Consider the following 21,946-nt stretch of genomic DNA (forward strand, 5'->3'; position numbering starts at 1 on the left):
CTTAAGGTCCCCAGAGTTTGCTCTGAACAGGGTGAATCTGCATTTTGCTATTTTATGCCCCTCTAGCTCATGGAATGAACTCCAACAGTCCTTAAAGCTTGAGATTCTCCCCTCTGTTGCAGAGTTTAAAACCAACATTTGTCAATCAAGTTGTACATGTTTTAATTGATTTGTTATCCTATTCTTATTGTTATGATTTTATATTATAAAACATTTATATTATATATATATATAAGGAAATTATGTTCACGAGGTACAGGGATGAGGAAGGGACTTGATATTTACGGGTGTTTAATTTTTTTTTTTTATTTCTTTCATGTTTTACATAGTTTTTTAGTTTTTTTTGCATATATATATATATATATATATATATATATATATATATATTTTTTTTATGTTTTAAAATAGTACACTCATTTGAGTAGTGGAAAAGGGGTAGGATTAAATATGTGTATACTTCTTCCTACTTCTTTTCGAACATGTAGATTGAGTTGTGTTTTGCTTTTGTTATTGTTTGTTTGTATTCATTGCATGTTCGAAATAAAGATTTCAAATCAAATATTCGGTGTGATTTGACATGCTAACTCTGTATGTAGTGTACAGTACACTCAACGACGTGGCTGTAAATGATGGAAACCTCAGTTGCCTTTCAAGTTTAACTACGGTTTGAAATGGGGTCACCAAAAATAAACAGGGTTCTTCCTCTAAAACCACCGTTCAATACTGATGTTAAGATTGACCGATTCGCATCGGTGCACCGGCATAAACTTTCACGATGCGGCGAGTGCACCGGTGGAATAAGTGCGCATCGGCTAGAATTCAAGTTGAACTCGCGATGCGTCTTGTTGTAGCGTCTTTGCATCGGTCAAAACCAATTCATTCATATAATTTCCTCTCATCCACTTCTGTCAGCAGTGAGTGCACTGCACACAGCAGATACTATCGTTGCTTCGCTACTACAGAAGGCAAGAGCCGCGTCACAGTTATCAACAAACATCTCTCTCTCTCTCTCTCTCTCTCTCTCTCTCTCTCTCTCTCTCTCTCTCTATTGTCTCACAGTAGTGTGTATATATACATTGTGTGTGTGTGTTTTTAGCTAAAGTGGATAGAAAACACAGTACTGTGCAAAAGTCTTAGGCATCCAATAGTTTTTATATAAATTGTCTTACAGTAGATTTAGATTTTTAATAATAATATAAGCTGTATAAGGAATACAACCAAATCCTCTGTCATACCATAAAATTGTATCTTGTAAATTATTTTGCATCGTGTTGAATCGCATCGTATCGCCCCGAATCGGATTATGTTGAATCAAATCGTATCAAATCGTATCGTATCGAACACAGGGGTGAATCGTATCGCATCGCCCGGTGCTTCAAATGTATCGTTAATGTATCGTATCGTTGGCACCGTATCGAGGTGCGCATCGCATCGGCCTCAGTGATGGAGATGCACATCCCTACCTTCCAAATGATCACACCCTGTCCAGACCCACCGGGCATCAGACCGTGGGCGCACGGTGAGACATATGCGTGTCCTATTCTCCAGAATATTCTATATCTTGTTTAAACTACTATCTTGACTAGACCTGAAAGTGATTCAATTAGATCCTCAGTCCTCCGGGACACAGAGGCCTTTGGGCCCAGAGTTACGAGCATTTGGTCATAATCCATAGCTTCCCCAGACATTGACGGGTCAAAGGTCACATACCTGGTGATCTCCTCGGGGTCCCCTTGCTGCTCGTGCTGGCTAGAGATCTTGGCCTTCAGACGGCTGATCTCGCTGTCCAGAGTCTTGGCCGTGCGAGACACCTCCACCCTCTCCGGACAGACCTCCGTGGCCTTGGCGATGGTCGTCTGACGTCACCCAGAGAGAGACATTTCAGACAGACCAACGTCTTCAACGGCCCAAGAACAATTCTTTTCCCCACACATTCTTGTAATTTTTTCCACCTCTCAATTTGCACATTCCGTGAGTGAAAAGGAGCAGGGAGAAGATATTATTTAGCCCCCGACTCAAAACAATAAACTATAGGATTAGATGGTCTGTCAATTACACATATTTAACAATCAAAATGTACAAAAAATAAATAAAATAAAGGAATACGGAAATCTGTTACCCCTCAACTTTATAAAGTCCAATTGTTCTTTCTGAAAGATATTTGTACAACTCTTTAAATCATTCTGTGGAGAATTCCACAGTCTTACACCACATACTGAAAGACACATCTGCTTTAAAGTCGTCCTACATACTGATGCTTATTAAATTACATTTCCTTCTATGGTTATCATCCTCGGAGCTAAAAACAAACCACTTCTGCAAGCTTTCTGTCAATACTGAACACAACTACCGGTAATAATATCTGTACATAACTAATAACATCTGTACATAACTAATAACATCTGTACATAACGAATAACATCTGTACATAACTAATAACATCTGTACATAACGAATAACATCTGTACATAACGAATAACATCTGTACATTGTTAAATATCTGTGATTGTTAAATATCTGTACATAACTAATAAATAATAATATCTACATAACTAATAACATCTGTACATAACGAATAACATCTGTACATAACCAATACGATCTGTACATAACGAATAACATCTGTACATAACAAATAACATCTGTACAAACTAATAACATCTGTGACTCGACTATATCTTTAAGTTTCATAAGTCCAGTGACAACAGGAACAATAATCATCCCCGTACTCTGCAGCCGCGTGACGTGACGTGACGTGACGTGACAGGACGTGACAGGACGTGACAGGACGTGACAGGACGTGACGTGACAGGACGTGACAGGACGTGACGTGACAGGACGTGACAGGACGTGACAGGACGTGACAGGACGTGACGTGACAGGACGTGACAGGACGTGACGTGACAGGACGTGACAGGACGTGACGTGACAGGACGTGACAGGACGTGACAGGACGTGACAGGACGTGGCTGGCGAGCGTTATCTTTAAACCTAGCCGCATTTTGCGGAGACGCTCTCCGATTGGCCACTGACATGTTTGCCCAATCGCGTGACGAGCTGTGTCTTTGCCCATTTCCGGGTCTAACAGCAGCAAACTACCTAACGCCTAGTTTATCACCGGTTAAGCTTAGGCGACTCTTTCGAAGTTGGTTAAGGTTAGAGTTTGGAATCAGGGCTGGTGTTCTATCGCCCTGCTCTAAGACAAACTCTAACCTTAACCAACTTCGAAAGAGTGCCTAAGCTCTTAACCAGTGTAGAAACAGGCGTCGGCCAATCAGAGAGCGTCTCCGCAAAATGAGGCTAGGTTTAAAAATAACGCGGCTGGCGAGCGTACCGTGAGCTCTTCCTGTTTGCTGTGCAGGCTGGTGATGAGCGTCTGGATGCTGCTGAGGTGGGCCTTCCGCTTGTCCTCGTAGTGCTTCTTGTGGTGCTTACATTTGGCCACCTCTTGGTCGCTCGTACACAGCCCGTCCTGCAGAGACACCAGGGGTTTAGTTAAGGGGGCGCTCTTCTCTCTTTTTATTTTTTATAACTTTTTTATTATTATTTTTTTTTTATTGGTCTTTTTCCCCCTCTATTTTCCTCCGATTTTCTCCCATCCCAATGTTAGTCGTATGCCAATTCCCAGTCCCTTCCTGGTCGCTGCGCACTTACCCCCCACAGTCAGATCATCTGGGAGAGTGGAGGCTACCACGTGCTTCCTCCGACACACGTCCAGCCAATCACCGCTTCTTTTCGCCTGGCAGCGCGGATTCTCATCGAGAGGGCGTAGCGTGTGGGAGGACCACACTATCCCCCTCAAGTCCTATCCGCGCTGAGCAGGCGCCCCGACCGAACTGTAGGAGTCGCTGTTTACAACGACCCGGACCCACCCCGCCAGCTTCTCCCACCCTCTAATACTGCCAATTGTATTAGTGCAGACGGCCAGCCAAGCTGGTGACAACCCCGGAGCTGTGAGCTGGACTCGAACAGGCGAATCCAGCTCACAGCTCCGGGGTTGGTGACGAACGCAATCTCCGCTCGGCCACCTAACCGCCCACATAACTTTTTTATTATAATTTTTTATTATTATTTTATTATACTTTTTTATAACTTTTTCTCCTTTTTTTTATTCTATTTTTCTCCCATCCCAATTTTGCCGTGCCAATTCTCCCCTCCCCTGTCTTGAACGTTGCTCGCATGTGCCACCCACTGGCCGGTTGTAGGGAGGATAGAAGCCTTGCATCACATGTCCCCTCCGATACACGTGGAGGCAGCCCGTCACATCGTTTCACCTGCCAGCACGGACTCTCATTTGGCGAGGTGTAACGTGTGGGAGGCTCACACTACCCCCGCCATTTTCCTGTCTCTGCTGTGCAGGCGCCCCAACCGACCTGTAGGAGTCGCTGTTTACAACGTCCAGATTACCACCCATCGACTTCCACCCGCTAACGCCAATTGAGTTAGTATGACGGCCGACCCAAGCCGGAGGCAACGCCGACAGCCGGATTCGATCCCGGTGTCTCGTGCATTGGTGATGACGAGCGCAATGTCCGCTGCGCCACCCAGCCGCCTTGCGCTCTTCTCTTTTTAAGGGGTCGGGGTTAATCTATTTTTAAGGGGTCGGGGTTACTATACAACAACACACTTTTACTGCCATAGAGAAGAAGCAAACTCATCTTGTGATTTCCGGTTTGATTCCCGCTCCTCCCGGGCAGCATGTCAAAGTGTCCTTGAGCAAGGACCACGGTAGCAAGACACCACCGCATCACCACGGTAACAAGACACCGCCGCATCACCACGGTAACAAGACACCGCCGCATCACCACGGTAACAAGACACAGCCGCATCACCACGGTAACAAGACACCGCATCACCACGGTAACAAGACACCGCATCACCACGGTGAGTCAAATTTACTTAATTGGCGACTACTTTGGATAGAAAGCTATTTGTGTTCTAGCTGTGCCACGTTCAGACCCGATGGAGAGCGAGCCTAGTCCATGGATCTGACATGTCGGGCTGTTATTTACTAGACTTTGTCAGTTTACACAAGGCAGTCGAAAGCTGTCTTTCTGTGTATCCCTCCTGGTTGCACACACACTTCCAGGATATCTGCAGGTTTCAACAAGTTACATTTAAGACTTTTTAATACCACTTGGAGCTAAATTGTATACCAATTACACACAGCGACACTGAACTGTCACTCCTTCAGTCAGTCCTGTTTTGCAGTCAGAGCCACTCAGTTCTGGAACATCCTACCAACTGACATAAGACACTGTGCCACCTACCACACCTTTACAAAAAAACTCAAGACCTGGTTATTAACCAATCAAACATGTAATCACTACTTTTAATCAGTTCATTGTGTATTTTATTATTGCTTTTACTATTATGTTGGATTGTGTTGTAAATACTGTGTTTTACTTTTAATGCTTCTGTTCTAGGTGTATGGTCGCGGTCTTATAACATCTTGCCAAAAGGACTACAGTTGCAAATTAGCCAGCTGAAACGGACACATTTACAGAAATGTTTATTAATGTGTACCGTCATTTTTTTAAATAAATTGAAAATAAACTGAAATAAACTGAAACTGGCGGCTGCACTTGGGCGGCGATCTTTTATTCTTGCACGTTCCATACAAGCCCTCGCCAGATGCACCAAGCAAAAAAACAACGACTTGAATACAAAAACATTTAATAAACGTAATATAATTTCATCTCCCAGCATTACGCCCCGGCTCCTCTCCAGAGAGGAGGTCACCTTGATGGGGTCGGCCTCCTCCGCCACGCTGCTGATCTGGTCCTTGTGCTGCCTGTACTGCCGCTCCGCCTCCTCGCAGGAGGCCTGGGCCTGGGCCATCTGAGCCCGCGCCTCCTCAAACTCCACACGCTGGGAGGAGATCTTGGTGATGACCTCCTGGAGCTCCTCCTCCTGTTGGGAGACAGGGGGGAGGTGAGGAGGAGACGGGAGGAGGTGATGAGGAGCTAGTGTCTCTGTGGGGCGATTTCACAAAGAATGGATTGCGCGGCGCTAATAGCACCCTTAACTGCTATGTGCTCCGTGTTTGCGGGCCACTCCCTAGAGTTTGCGCGGACGAGACGCAATGCTGATGGCAATGCAATTATCACCGTATTTCACCCGTTGCGCTTGCTTTGTGAATAGCAAACTGTGTTTCAGAGCTATTTGCCGGCATAGAGTCAGAAAAAGCCGTGCAATCCCTTTGTGAATTCGCCCCTGTGTGTACCGGGGATGCCACGATAACTATAAGCCGCAGGTGTTTTAATGTTTAATTACCATATGTAATTAGTAGGGATGCACCGAAATTTCGGCCACCGAAGGTTTTCGGCCGAAAATGATCAAAAATGGCCTTTCGGCTTTCGGCCGTTCACCGAAAATATATCACCGAAACAGAAACAACCTGTAACCTAACGCGTGTTGTTGTGATGATGTCATCAAAATGTGGCTTCAGTCATTACATGCGCGCTGTTTCTATGTGTCGCGCTGTTTCTATGTAAACTCAGCGCGCAACGCGTCCAATAAATGCGTCTTTAACATGCTTTATATCCTTATTTACTATATGCCTGTCGCGGTTAACTTAAGAGGGGGGGGATTGTCTTTCTCACATTGACGCTGTCTGTCGTTGATACCGGTAATATAATCTGAAGAGCATTATTATTATTATCATTCTCGAGAATACACGTTGCGCGTCTACTGTGCCGAAATCAAGAGAGCACATTCATCTGCGGACTAGAAAGGTGCGCTCAGTAGAGCACAGATGTCCGCCACTTGACTTGGAATTAATGTACTGTATGCATTCATTTACATTTACATTTAGTCATTTAGCTGAACGCTTTTATCCAAAGCGACTTACAAGTTCTGTACGACAAGCCATCAGGAAGGGCACAACTCTATCAGCTGAGTAACAATGTTCATCAAGTGTTGCGTGTTACAGTGTAGGTTAGTTTATTAGGACAAGTGCATGACAGTAAGGTTAGTCAGGGTTAGATTTTAATTTTTTTTTTTATTCAGAAGTGCTGAATAAATGTTTTATGGACCCACAATAGTGATTATTTATTATTTAAGTTAAGTTTAGCCATAATCATATATTTTTCTATAATCAGGTAGCTGAACAACATTGGTAAAAAAAATCTATTCTATGAATAATTTTCGGCCTTTCGGCATTCGGTTTTCGGCCAACTGTTTCCTATTTTCGGTATCGGCCAAGAATTTCCCATTCGGCGCATCCCTAGTAATTAGCATTGGGACACAATACTGTCGGACAAATAACAAGAATTAACTCATTTACAAGTTGTATTAAGTTTAGCAAATAAGGGAACAGATAAATAACATTTCAATGCAGTCTTGAAGTCTTGAAGATGTCTAGCACAGTCTCTGGAGCGTAACAGTAAGAAGCATTTTGTATAAAAGTATTCTGTACTTCTGTATGACAACTATTAAAGAAACTTGAAACAGTCAAAAAAGCAATATTTAGATTTTTACATTTTCGGGTTTGGTCACGTCGAGCCACATATAAGCCGCACCGCTATATAAGCCGCAGGGTCGAAAAATGGGGGAAAAAGGCGCGACTTATAGTCCGAAAATTACGGTACTTGGTCTGAAAAAAGGTGGTATCGGGACATCCCTTGTGTACATATTATATATATTTTTAATGAACTGAGCGGGATTATAGGTGTACAGTATGTGATTCTATTGTAGGGAATACATTTCAGTATGTATATCAAGTTAAGTAAAGGAATAAATACATTTAAAAAATCATTAAATTCAGGGAACATGGATTTGAATTGAATCATAGAATTATTATAGTAAGGAATTTTATAAAATGGTAGAAGTGTGAATGCCCGACTGGATCCAGGCTATAAATCAGTTCTGTGAGCCGTGTTGAGGGTCTGGGTGGTCTGGTAGCTGTGTTGAGGGTCTGGTAGCTGTGAGGGTCTGGGTGGTCTGGTAGCTGTGAGGGTCTGGGTGGTCTGGTAGCTGTGAGGGTCTGGGTGGTCTGGTAGCTGTGAGGGTCTGGGGGGTCTGGTAGCTGTGTTGGTGGTCTGGTAGCTGTGAGGGTCTGGGTGGTCTGGTAGCTGTGTTGGTGGTCTGGGTGGTCTGGTAGCTGTGAGGGTCTGGGGGGTCTGGTAGCTGTGTTGGTGGTCTGGTAGCTGTGAGCTGGGTTGGTGGTCTGGTAGCTGTGTTGGTGGTCTGGGTGGTCTGGGAGCTGGGTTGAGGGTCTGGGTGGTCTGGTAGCTGGGTTGAGGGTCTGGGTGGTCTGGTAGCTGTGAGCTGGGTTGAGGGTCTGGGTGGTCTGGTAGCTGTGAGCTGGGTTGAGGGTCTGGGTGGTCTGGTAGCTGTGAGCTGGGTTGAGGGTCTGGGTGGTCTGGTAGCTGGGTTGAGGGTCTGGGTGGTCTGGTAGCTGTGAGGGTCTGGGTGGTCTGGTAGCTGTGAGCTGGGTTGGTGGTCTGGGTGGTCTGGTAGCTGTGAGCTGAGTTGAGGGTCTGGGGGGTCTGGTAGCTGTGAGCTGGGTTGAGGGTCTGGGTGGTCTGGTAGCTGTGAGCTGGGTTGAGGGTCTGGGGGGTCTGGTACCTACCAAGGGATTGAGGTCCTCTGACTGGGGCTCCTCAACGTTCTGTTGGTCGGCAATCTCCATCTGCAGCTTCCTGATCTTGTCCTGGAACACCAGAGGAGACGTGTGGGCTCTTTATTAAAAAAGGTGCAATATGTAATCCAAAGGTAAACAAACAGGTTACCCTACCATTGAAAGCATGGGTTTGGAGATTTCTTTTTTTTTATTTGCCTGAATGAGCTTTGATACAAGGTTAAACTGCTTGAGCCAACTAAACCTAAATGTTTTCAATCCATTTTGATACTGGTACTACTTTCTATGATTTCAGCTCCAGACATTTTGCACATGGAAGCAGACTGCTGCTACAAGTTGACACTGGATGAAGAAACGGTCACCTTGGTCTTCTTCTGCTCCATGTGAGCACTCTTCAACAAGGTGTCGTTCTGCCTCCTGTCGTCCTCCACCTTCCTGATATGCTGCTCGAAGCGACTGGCCTGGCTCTGCTGGTTCGCCAGCTCCGCCTGCATGTGTCTGGGGGGGGTGGGGGGTGGGGGGGGGGGGGTGGAGACGGAGACAGAGAGAGGGTTTGAGACGCAGAGCAAAAGGTGATGTGGGGACCGGGGGGTGGAGACAGAGAGAGGGAGAGGGTTTGAGACGCAGAGAGAAAGGTGATGTAGTTTCAAGTTTCTTTATTAGTTGTCATACAGAAATACAGAATACTTTTGCATGAAATGCTTCTTTCTGTTTTGCTCCTGAGAGTGTGCTAGATAAAATAAAAAGACAGTATAAAAAGTATAATATAAGTATAAAATAGACAGATTTCAGATGTGCGCGGGAGCGTTTGGCCATGTGCGCGCGCACGGGCGCAGCTTAGAGGGAACATTGCCCACGACATGACAAAATAAATCTTGTTTTCATCACTTGGTGGGGATATTTGGTCCCCACAACGATAGGAAAACAAGAACACACACCTGATTTCCTCCTCTACATCCCCTGTGAGGTAGTTGGGTCTGGACTGGTCAGAGGTGTAAGTGCGGTCGGTGTAGATGGTGTCTCCGTCCTTGGAGAAGGCCTGTGTACAGTTCTTGGGGGGGTTTCTGCCCTGCATGACCTGACGAGCCTCCGTACGATTCTACACAACGACAAACATGATGCCCGATTAGCGTCGTTACAGAGCAGCCACTGAACTAACATAATATATATATCCTTCCTTTCCACATTCTGTATGGGCTGGTTTTCCCAGTTTTTTTTGTAATCTTTACATTTTATTTTTAATCTCTATTATGTAAAGAGATTGAATTTGAATTGAATATAGAATTACGTGAAACGTGTTGTACAAGTAAACTTGCCATATACGCATTTATTTTGTCTAAATAACAAAGTTAATATTAAGTCAAAATTATTTCTGAAATAGTTCAGAAAATAGATTTACAATTTTGGTACTGTACTGTGTATCATACTTCTCGTTACCCTGCAATCCAATACGATGAACATCAATTATCCAACATGTGACTTTCCATACGTCAGTAGATATTGTGAAATAATTGAAAGGAGAATAACTTCTGAATGGACCCCCCCCTCCCCCCACATGGCCCAGCCCTACTTGTTACCTTGATGAGCAGAATGCACTCTATCCTGCTCTGATCAATAAGGCAGTTGGCCACGACCGGGTCGTCAATCTCCAAGGCCTGCAGCACAGAGGGATATTTAGGGTGATCCACGGCCCTAGAAAGTAAAATGTAAACAAATGAGTCAACAAGACAACCATTATTTTTTTTGTTTTGAATAAATCAAAACATTCCCAGAGAGCAACCATCTATAGTTCCTCAGATCTGAATTTGTCTCTCCTGATTGGATCAAGTGAGAAGGGATACCAAAACATTAATTTTTGTGTTTACTGCAGAGCGGAGGGACTGGGAGACCCATGTTACTGACCAGACACTCTATATCAGTGATGGCTGTTTACTGCAGAGCGGAGGGACTGGGAGACCCATGTTACTGACCAGACACTCTACATCAGTGATGGCTGTTTACTGCAGAGCGGAGGGACTGGGAGACCCATGTTACTGACCAGACACTCTATATCAGTGATGGCTGTTTACTGCAGACCGGAGGGACTGGGAGACCCATGTTACTGACCAGACACTCTACATCAGTGATGGCTGTTTACTGCAGAGCGGAGGGACTGGGAGACCCATGTTACTGACCAGACACTCTATATCAGTGATGGCCGTTGGAATGTGGAGCTATTTAACACTTATTTTAACAAGAAAAATACCACTTACAGCACCATTTACATCCCTCAGGTGACGGTATGTCATGTAAGTTCCTTTTACTTGCCCAGTTGCATTCTATAATATCTACACATCAAATAATATCATATCAATAATATAATATCTACACATGTTCAGCGTTAGACTCGGACTCCCAAGATGCAACACTGACCGTCACAGGAAGTCCTTCGTACCAACAGCCATCAGACTGTGCCTCACTGTGCCTCCCTGAGCAGAGCAACAGTATAAATCCCTGTATCTCTTCCTGTACATTTAACTATAGGTATAGCTTCCTGGACATTTACATTTAAAATGTTACTGTATATTGGACTGTATATTTCAGAATGTATATGCATATTTTAGAATGTATATCTCCGACTGTGTATTTTTATCACCTTATTTTTGACTTTTTACTAACTAAATGTTCATTGTGAGCTGAATTTCCCTCGGGATCAATAAAGTACTTCTATTCTATTCTATAATAACAAGTTTAATCATGTTGGCTTCCAGAAAGCGCATAGACTCTTTTAACCATTTCAAGTGTCAAGTTTTGTTTTATTTGTCACATATAAGGTACATGTACATTACAGTGAAATGCTTGGTTCTCTATGACTCCTGAGATTGTGCTTCATACAGTAAAAAAGTTAAAAGAATAAAGACCAAACACTATAGAAAATATTCAATATGCAAAACTAAAGTACAAAATTCAAACAAATGCAAAACATTCGGCAGAGATGTAGTGCAAATCTTTTAGTAATAAATACATAAAATAGATCAAATATGGTGTAGTGTTAAAAAGTGTCGAAAGTTAATTTAAAGTGAGTGTGTGTGAATATAGATGGATGGGTTAGTGCCAGTGGTGCATAGAGTCATTGAGCCTCCTGATGGCCTGGGGATAGAAGCTCCTTCCGAGTCTCTCCGTACCGGCCGTGACGCATGAAACCCACCAGGCGCGTGGCCGTCCACACAGAGTCCGACTTCAGAGCGGGCGAAAGCGCACGGAGGAAGAAGGCACATTTACATTGGAACAGCTGTAAATGCCTATAGTCTATATGCGAAGTCAGTCCCCGTTTGAAGATTTTATTTTTTTAAAGATTTCCAGTTCCAGTGTGTTCTATTGTCCATTTTGCATGTATAACCAGTTATTATATAATTAATTACAATGTTAGAATTCATTTTAGAATGATGAAATCAGTGTGACTGTACTCCTGAAAAAGTATAGTATGGTTTATTTGTATTGGGAAAGATACAGACACATTAGCTGGTCGAACAACATCTATATGTGTGGTAATAATGCAGATATTGAGTGTATTTCTGTGAAAATGCACGTGGCGCACGCCTCTGAATTCCACCAAAGCGATCAAATTCGCTTCCCGCCCGCGAGTCGCGCGGCCGGTGTGAACAGCGACGCCTGTTAACATGGGGGCGGATGTGAAGCGCCTCGCGCCCTCATGCCTCACGCCCGCGCCTGGTGGGTTCCGTGCGCAAAACTCCGGTAGCGCTTGCCTGACCGCAGCAGTGCAAAGAGGGAGTTGTTTGGGCAGCTAGTCTTCAACAACCGTGTTGTGTTGTGCTGCGATACGTGGCTAGCGTTAGGGGTGGGAATCACCAGAGGCCTCACAATACGATATTATCACCATACTTAAAAATCACGATATGATAGTATTGGGATTCAAAATATATTGCAATATGCTGAGTATTGCGATATTAATATTGCGATTTATTACCTTTTTTCAACTGCAAAGTAAAACTTTGTCAACATGTTTTATCTAATAAAATAAAGTGTTGAGTCTGTTCGTCTCACTTCAATCATTTTTATTGCAGCAAATGGGATTTTCTCAAGCAGACAGATGTCAACACTGTAATCTGCGTTGCATGTACCTGACAAACTGAACTGTTTGTATTACAGTCACATTCCAACTTAACTGAACACACGTGTGTGTGTGTGTGTGGACTACTGTACTATTACAGGTATTGAAATGAACAATGCAACTTCCTTATACATTTTTTTTCCTTTAAAAAAAAAAAAATGAATAAATAATAAAATATCGATACTTGGCGTCCTTGTATCGATACAGTATCGCCGCGGAAAGTATCGTGATACTACGACGTATGGATATTTCCCCTCCACCACTACCGGCACCACCTGCCCTCACCTCCTGCTGGTGTCGTGGACGTGCGGCAGGAAGCTGCTGGTGATGATGCTGGGCCTGCGAGCCGCTGGGAACAGTCTGGACATGAGGCCCTGCAGCACCCGCTCGTCCTCATAGTTGTCACAGGTGAAGGCCAACAGCTGGCCCTTCAGACAGACCTCCACTGCCAGGGCCAACTCTGGCTCCTTCAGGCTGATGAGGAAGCCTGCAGGGGAGAGAGGAGCAGAGACTGATGTGAGAAACACAGACGATATTAAGGAAACTAGGGATGCTCGATATTGGCTTTTTTACCGATACCGATATACCGATATTGTCCAACTCTTAATTTCCGATACCGATATCAAGCGATACCAATATATGCAGGGTTTCCCCCCCCCCCAAAAAATTTAATAATTTCTGGTAATTAACATTACATATCTCTTGTTGTGGAATTAACACAACATTATGCATACTTTTGACAATATATAAAATCAGAATTTGTTCTTACTTGCTTGCCTCAGTAAATAAAGGTTATAGAAATGTAATAAAAAAGAAATAAATTAAATAAAAAAAGATTTGAAAACCGATACCGATATTTTCCGATATCACATTTTAATGCCGATATCGGCCGATAATATCGGCCGACAATAATATCGGACATCCCCAAAGGAAACCTGAGGGAGAGAGGAGCAGAGTCTAATGTGAGAAACACAGAAGATATTAAGAAACTTTATGGTGTTTTTGTTTTGTTCTTGACTTGTTTAAAGAAGACGTGTCCGGCCCATGGGGACATTAACGTGTGTTGTCGGGCCTCACAAATAAATTTGATTCGACTAATGTGAGAAACCCAGAAGCGCTTGCTGGAAATTGTGTCCAAGAGCTTCATGCACAGGAAGTGGAAGATTTATATTAACACTTTGAGTGCCACAGACATGTTATGTCGTAATGTCATGCCCCCCGTTGAGTGCCGACGACGCAAATTGTAGTTTATTTTATTTAATTAGGGATCTGAATTCATATTTCATCAACCGAGTCTCCCGTTGGTACAGCAGCCCCTCTAGGAGCTCCGATGGGAAAATACCGCCCCCTATCGTCTATCCCTGTGTAACTGCAGGCCATTCGATTACACTAGTGGATCTGTGGGGGGGGAGCCTACTGGCTCCACTATGCTGGCGAGGGATCTGATGAAGAGGGAAGTGATCGCGAGATGGAAAGCAGCCTGGAATATATATTTACAGCAGCCAATAATCAATCAATAAACGCGATTGATATTTGGAATGGCGATCAGGAATTGGAATAATCTTTTTGGAGAACATCTGATCTAAGGTAAGGAGTCTATGTTACCAGTTTTAGGATAATCAGAGCTGTATTCACTGATATAACAGCGTGTCCCGTATGTGTGTATATGTGTGTGTGTGTGTGTGTGCTGTTGAGGAAATAAGAGAATCGATTTCTCAGCTCGCTTCTATAGCGTGCATAAGTACATATATACTATCGATAATCTAGCGTTTATTTGAAAACGATTCATAAATAGGCCGACAAATGACAACGTGTCTAGTGTATTCGAGAATATTCCAATAAATGCCGTTTATGACGGAATCTTTCTATTTTCCTAAAGTTTTCGAGAGAACGATAGCTTTTCGAAATGCTATAAAAAGGATATGAACCGATTAAAAAAACAATCCGTTTAGACAATGTTGACCGCAAACAAGTCATTGATAAGCGACGGGCAGATTAGACACATAGCCATAATTTAAAACATAGATTATGCGTTTTTAACGCTATCATTGAAGTGGGTGGCGGCATTCAAGGGGGTAAAAAGGAAAACACGGCCGGCACTGAAAGTGTTAAGGGGGAGGGTCTTTCTTAGCCTCAACTTCCTTTAATGTTGCAGTGAATTATCACCGATAGGAATTCATTAGCTCAGTGTTTTAAACAATACTCTACCGTTACTGTAGAAAACTGTGTGTGTGGCATCACAAGTGACACGCATAATAATTCTGACAGAGTGTGTGAAGTAGTTTTTGGGCTAGATATATATTTGTTTAGTTTCTGGGTGGTTGGTTTCCAGTATGTCCCTGTACGCAGAACACAAGACCAGTCAAAACCGGTTGGGTCTTCATTCAAGTGAAACGAGCCTCCTCGGCCCAGATAGTTCACCTTTAGCAACTATACTATTGTTGCACTTTACTGCACTTTTTACTTTAGTTTGTTTTAATGCACTGAAAATCTATTCATGAGAATGTGCCGCTTTTATACTGTACCCTTCGGTGTTCCTTTTATATTATATAATTTTTTATGCTGTGCCTTCTTTTTATAGTTTCTTTGTGTATAGCCCTGTGGATTGCCTCAGTATGAAATGTGCTTCATAAATCAAATTCGACTTGACTTAGCTAGGTAGCTTTAGGGACATTTAAAAGGAACACGCCAACATTTTGGGAAATTAGCTCACCGTCTTCTCCAAAGAGAGAGAGACAAGAAGATAGATGCCAGTTTCCTCTCTGTGTGCGTTCAGTAGAAAGCTATCTAGGCCGCACGTTAGCCTAGCTTAGCACAATGAATGGAAGCGGACAGTGCCGGTTAGCCTTCGGGAGAGGCGTTTAGTTGGACAATGCCTATAGGCTAACACCTCTCCCGAAGGCTAACCGGCACTGTCCGCTTCCATTCATTGTGCTAAGCTAGGCTAATTTCCCCCCAAATGTTGGCGTGTCCCATTAAAGGCTATAAAGAGTGTGGCCCCCGCCACACTGCCTGGGGGGGGGGGGGGGGGGGGGGGCTTCCCCAGACCACCGCAGGACGGAGCTGAACAGGATGCAGCCGAGGCCTCCGACACGCAGCAGCAGAGCGAGGGCTCCAGAATAAGACGCCCCCCCGGCGGTCTCACCCAGCGGTCCCCGGGGTCTCTGTTTGAAGAGGCGCCTCTCGTGGGCGTCCCGGATGGCGTCGAGGAGCGCGGGCATCTGCTCTCCGAAGCGTCGCAGGCGGTTGTTGCGGCTGCTCTCCATGTTGTGCAGGTTCCTCGCGCCGTTGTCCAGACTCACCTGGAGCACGTCCTGCTCCCGCCTGACCACCGAGCATAACGATAATAATAATAATCATCAACTTTATTTGTATAGCAGCACCTTTCATACAGACACTGCAGCTCAAAGTGCTTCACAACAGAAAAAAGACATAAAGCACATAAAGTGCAGACATATAAAAGCACCGTTTTTCACATTAGGATCTAACATCCCAACGGGCTTGTTTATGGTTTGATTCAGTTAGAAATAGACAATGATAAAAAGAGTAAGATAGAATAGACCGTAAAATAGTGCAATAGTGCAGTGCAATAAGTAGTAGAATAGAATAGAATAAGAGGCGATAGACCAATCACAGGAGAGCAACACATTAGGGCTGTTTCCTCCAATAAATATGTATATATATATATATATATATATTAGAGGTGGGCATAGATTAATTTTTTTAATCTAGATAATTTTTTTTAATCTAGATTAATTTTTTTAATCTAGATTAATCTATCTGCAATCCTGCATTTAATCTAGATTAAAATGGCTAAAAAAAAAAAAAAAAACCTGCCGAAGGCATTCAAAATATGTGTGTTCTACCCAAATAATGACCAGAAGTAAGTCCTTACTTTTTCTTTCCTCCTTATGTTTCTCAGGCCAGGTGGCCCATTACACCATGAGCCCATCTCCCATTTCCAAAATGCATTACAGACTGTTTGAAAAAGCTGTTTTGCTATGATAATTGGTAATGAAATATCAAAATAATGTTCAATAAGATGTACTTGTGTTTAATAAGTTGTTTTATTCAGAAGTTAACACAAATAAATAATATTACCAGTACAGTATAGTATCTAGCACTCTCAGGAGCAAAACAGAAAGAATAATTTCAAACTTGAACTATGTGACATGGCTTGAATCAACTGCTCCAGTGGAGTTGCTAAGTGGCCAATGGTGTCAACTGTGGTTGTACTGGGCAGCTCCCAGGTGTGAATGGAACTGTGTGAATGTGAAGCAGGGCGTTCCTGAAAAAGAGCATCTGTGCTCAGAGAACCTACCCTGGTAAATAAAGGTAAAAAAAAAAAATGTTAAAAAAAAAAAAAAAAAAAAAAAAAAATTAGATTAATGCGTTAATTATATTATCGCGCGATACTAGTATAGCGTTAACACAGCACGTTAACGCCGTTAACGGCATCAATTGTGCAGCCCTGTTAACCCATTCAGTGCCAACCACGAGTATAGTCGGGTTAACTCGCCATCGCGTGAGTGCCAATCACGAGTATAGTCGGGTTTTAATCGTTATTTCTTTTATTAGCGATATCCATTAATTTTTCATCCATCCAGCCTGACGTTATCATTGGGAATGGGTCTGAGCTCGCAACGGGCAAATACCGCCGCCTATCATCTCCCGGATGGTATTGCACATCATTGGATTGGATTGGCTGGGAAAAAAATAAGTCCGGTCCAGGTTTTACTTCTCGGGCATGCAGCTGGATACTTGCATTGACTGGGGGGACTGGGAGCATTGTGGATTATGTGTTTTGGACTATAACATTGGATCAATGGACGCAATCGATATTTGGAATGGCGATCAGGAATTGGATTAATCTTTTTGCATGACATCAGATGTGAGGTAAGGCCTTTATGTTACGAATCTTGGGGTAATCAGATGTTCCTTTCTCCGCCATCGGAGCGTGTGTGTGTGTGTGAGGTTCACACCGACCAAAGTACGGAGAAGCGATTTTTCAGACCCCGCTTCTCTTCGTACATGAGGACACATATACTATCGATAATCTAGCGCAGGGGTGGCCAACCCGCGGCTCGCGAGCCGCATGCGGCTCTTTGCCCGTCAATGTGCGGCTCTTCCATCCATAAAAAATTTTTTTTTTTTTTTTTTTTTTACTTTTTTTTTTTTTATGTCACTCATTCCATAAGGACGTAGAATAAACATTTACAATTTTTTTTAAATGGTCCATTTGCATGTTCTTGGTATCTGAATCTAGGGACATATATGGATCAGTGTCAGAAATAGTGTGTCTGTTACTAGGCTTGAGTAAATTGTAATGAACCAAAGGAGAATATCAATTCTATTTAAAAAAAAAAATGATCTTTGACTGTAAATAACACCATGCTAAAATTGACCAGACCTGAAAAATCTAAGCAAATGAATAAAGGGAAGATGATTAAACAGAAGGTTTTGTAGATACAGTACTGAATTCTGCCATCTTTTTTATAATGTAAATTTCTCCACCATTTTTCATCATATTGCAACACCGTTTTTTGCAAGACGTTCACAGAAAGGTAGAGAAACTAACTGCGTTCTGTTTTATGGCAATAACGTTCAGGTTTGTGGGAGATAATCCCAAAAAATAAGAGAAATTAAAAAGTAAATCCAGAAGTCAGATGATTGACAGGGGCTGGTGTGAGCTGGGTAGGGTAGTTTTTCTAAATTTGAAAGCCCTGAGTCTCTTCCTTCAAAAGACTACACTCACTTTTGGCTGTGCCACTTCCTCCTGTCAATATGCGCCGGTTTCCGACTCAATGCCCTGAGATTTCTATAATCTTATATTTCACTAATAACAGTTAAAATAATTGGTAAACAAACATAATGCTGAAAATATACACTTTTACTGTATATCTCGGGCTTAAGAGGTTAACCCTGTGAGGCCCAAATTAAAAAGAAATTAGCAACTTCAGAGGCCAGAGGGTGGGACATATAAACACATTTACTATCAAATAGCATTGTGAGGCTGAACAACAGGACCAATTGACTATACATGTGCTTAAAGGGGAACTATCTTATAAATGGCTTTTTTCAGTGTTTACCATTGTTTCTTAGCTATGTGGACTTATATTAATAGGATATATGTCTCTAATTCTCATATTGGCGAATTCTTCCAATTCTCCTCTCACAATATTCACCCTCACTGAACTGAGTCATCTGAAAATGTGCATATCTGTGATGTCAGATATTTCTCAGCTGCATAATAATGTGGCAGTTGATGTGGCAGTTGGCACCAGGCCACACAGTGGTTGGAGCCCAGCCTCAAAACGGCTTAAGATCTTGAGGTAGAAAAATGCGGTTTTTAGTACTTGATTAGAAATACAAAACAATGCATTTTTTTTGAAAAAAAACCTAGGTGTTCCATAGACTCACAGGAATTGTGTAAAAGTGCCCAAATAGTGAAAGAAATAGTAAAATAGTTCCCCTTTAACATTTTTTAAATAAACATAATTTTTTTAAATGGCTAAAAGTGATTTTGTAATTTTGCAACCGTGGGTCTCACAGGGTACTTTTAACCCTGTGAGGCCCAAATAAAAAAGACATTAGCAACTTCAGAGGCCAGAGGGTGAGACCTATAAACACATGAAGGGTGCCGTGACTGAAAAAAAAGGTTGAGAAACGCTGGTATATGGTGTGGCTCTTTGTGGTACCACAGTAATTTTTTTGTGGCTCTTAGTCTCTGACTGGTTGGCCACCCCTGATCTAGCGTTTATTTGAAAACGATTCATAAATCAGCCAAAAATTACTGTTTTGTGTATTCCACTAAAGGGCTATTATCGTGTCTTTCTCTGGAATTACTAGAAATCTCCAAAACTATACTCGTATTCAAAACGGTATAAAACGGAAATGTACTGATGAAAAAACAATCCGTTTCGTACATGTTGACTGCAAGCAAGTCATTGATAAGCGACGGGTGTATTAGACCCATAGCCATAATTTAAGATATAGTTTAAGCGTTCGCAAATATCCCTGTCCTCCCATTGAGTAAAGCGCTGGCCTACAAGCCCTAATTTGATCATATGGGCGTGGCTCTGAATGAGTTAAATATTCCATCCCACTGAATTGTTATTTTTTTATTCTAATTAGTGTATATACTTGACCACATCGTGCACAATTGTACAGCCCTGGCCGCATTTTATTTTATAATTATATTCTATTCTACTTCTATTTTTTTATTTAGTTTATATTCCATTTTACCTTTTATTTAATCGTCTGTCCATTAATGTCGCACCAAACGACCAAATCAAACGTGTAGTAAACTACTTGGAAATAAAGCCTTTGTGATTCTGATTAAAATAAAATATTACACAATTCCCCACCTCATCTTGCCGAACTCGTCCTTGGCGCGGTTGGAGGCCTGCTGGTACTGGTCTATCTGCTGGTCCAGCGTGGAGTCCTGGTGCTGCAGGGCGTCCAGCTCCGCCTGCAGCTGCTCCAGCCGCTCCACCCTCACCTGGCTGTCCGCCCCCGTGGTCTGACTGATGCTGGAGGAGGAGAGGAGAGGTGGAGGGAGAAGGTAAAGAGAGTTAAAACACGCATTTCCTTCTCTGGGGTTTCAGTTGTTGTAATACAGTACTTTTACCTTACCACTAGATGGCACTATCAGTACAACATCAGTCACCAAAATGATGGTCTTTTTCCATAATATAGATAGACTATATACAACTTTAAATGGTGCATTTATATACTTTTTAAATGTATTACTGTACATTTTACTGTATATTTTTTGGCTGTATATTTTAGAATGTATATACATATTTTAGAATGTATATCCCCAACTGTATTCTTATTTGTGATTTTTGACTACCTAAATGTTTATTGTGAGCGATCTATAGTGCTGAATTTCCCTCAGGATCAATAAAGTACTTCTATTCTATATAGCATCTTTTATCCAAATCGCTTCAAAATTTTTTGTTCCTCACATTCACCCATTCACTCACATATTCACACATCGATGGCGACCATGCAAGGTGCCAACCTGCTCATCGGGAGCAATTAGGGGTTAAGCGTCTTGCTCAAGGACACAACGACACGCTGCCCGGGATTCGAACCGGGAACCTCCAGATTACCAGACGACTGCTCTACCTCCCGAGCCACTGTCGCCCCCTTATCAGTCCTGGACTATGGTGATGTAATTTATAGGCATGCTGCGGCCTCAACCCTTAAATCACTCCGTTGGGAGCCGGTTCTTAATTGTCAGATTCCTGGAATCGCATGCCTCCGTGACTATCGATTCCTCTTATCGCTGCCATGTTTTTCCGACAGTTGCGCATTTTAAAACAATAACGTTAGCGCCACGCATGCAGCCATAGCAGACTATTTGATTCCTTAACTCAATCAGTGCCTAGAGGTCGCTGTTTACCGTGTGGTAAGAAGGCCATCGCTGAAGAATAGGGATACATGGCGGTGTTTGCAGGGCTAAACATTATATTAAATATTATACTATAGCTATGGATCTAATACACACGTCGATTGTCAGTGAGTTTCTTCCGGTCAACATGCAATAAACAGATAATTTTTTCATACATACATTTCCGTTTTATACCGTGGTGAATATGAGTATAGTTTTAGAGTGATCCAGTCTAATCCCAAGAAACTCCAGCAAACCACGCTTCAATGCATTTCCTTAGAAATCGTGCCATGTCTCGCCTGATTTATGAATCATTTTGAAATAAACGCTAGATTATCGGTATTATGTTTAATCATGCACGCAAGAAAGGGTGGTGGGGGGGGGGGGGGGGGGGTTATATGCTTCGAGCGCCACCAACTGCTTATATTACACAGTACATCCACCGCTTATCCACCAAAACACATGAATCCACGGTGCTCCAGTGTCCCCAATCCGTGTGTTATAACGTTAGTCATGCCCAAGAAGGAAAACCCGGACCGGACTTCTTAGATCGATGCACAGCCCAAGCCAGAGGGATTCCAATGATGTGCAATACCGGCCGTAAGGCGTTAGGTGGCGGTATTGGCCGTTTGCGATCTCAGAGTCATTCCCAATGATAACATCAGGCTGGATGGATGAATTATGAATGGATATAGCGAATAAAAGAAATAACGATTAAAACCCGACTTTTCTCGTGATTGACGCTCAACCACCAGCGAGATAACCCGACTTTTTTCGTCCTTGGCGCCCAATGAGTTAAGGGCTCGAAATTGCCTGGGTTTTGGTCGCATATGCTCCCGAAATGCTCCCGCTG

At 42.9% G+C, this 21,946-nt stretch overlaps 1 protein-coding gene across 1 annotated transcript in view; it reads right to left on the reverse strand.

Moving 5' to 3' along the window:
- Window positions 1-21,946, reverse strand: part of LOC311228411 (structural maintenance of chromosomes protein 6-like) — a gene marked incomplete at its 5' end in the record, with an annotated part of 73,856 nt that overhangs the window by 22,814 nt on the left and 29,096 nt on the right. Inside the window, 10 exons of the mRNA XM_084314319.1 lie at window positions 1,711-1,856; window positions 3,335-3,472; window positions 5,743-5,913; window positions 8,576-8,656; window positions 8,947-9,082; window positions 9,523-9,683; window positions 10,162-10,276; window positions 12,981-13,182; window positions 15,841-16,019; window positions 20,063-20,227. Of these exons, the coding sequence (XP_084170445.1) occupies window positions 1,711-1,856; window positions 3,335-3,472; window positions 5,743-5,913; window positions 8,576-8,656; window positions 8,947-9,082; window positions 9,523-9,683; window positions 10,162-10,276; window positions 12,981-13,182; window positions 15,841-16,019; window positions 20,063-20,227 (1,494 nt within the window). The remainder of the gene's footprint in view (window positions 1-1,710; window positions 1,857-3,334; window positions 3,473-5,742; window positions 5,914-8,575; window positions 8,657-8,946; window positions 9,083-9,522; window positions 9,684-10,161; window positions 10,277-12,980; window positions 13,183-15,840; window positions 16,020-20,062; window positions 20,228-21,946) is intronic.

Source organism: Notolepis coatsorum (genome assembly GCF_963971535.1).
Source record: "Notolepis coatsorum genome assembly, chromosome: 5".
NCBI classification, from domain to species: domain Eukaryota; kingdom Metazoa; phylum Chordata; class Actinopteri; order Aulopiformes; family Paralepididae; genus Notolepis; species Notolepis coatsorum.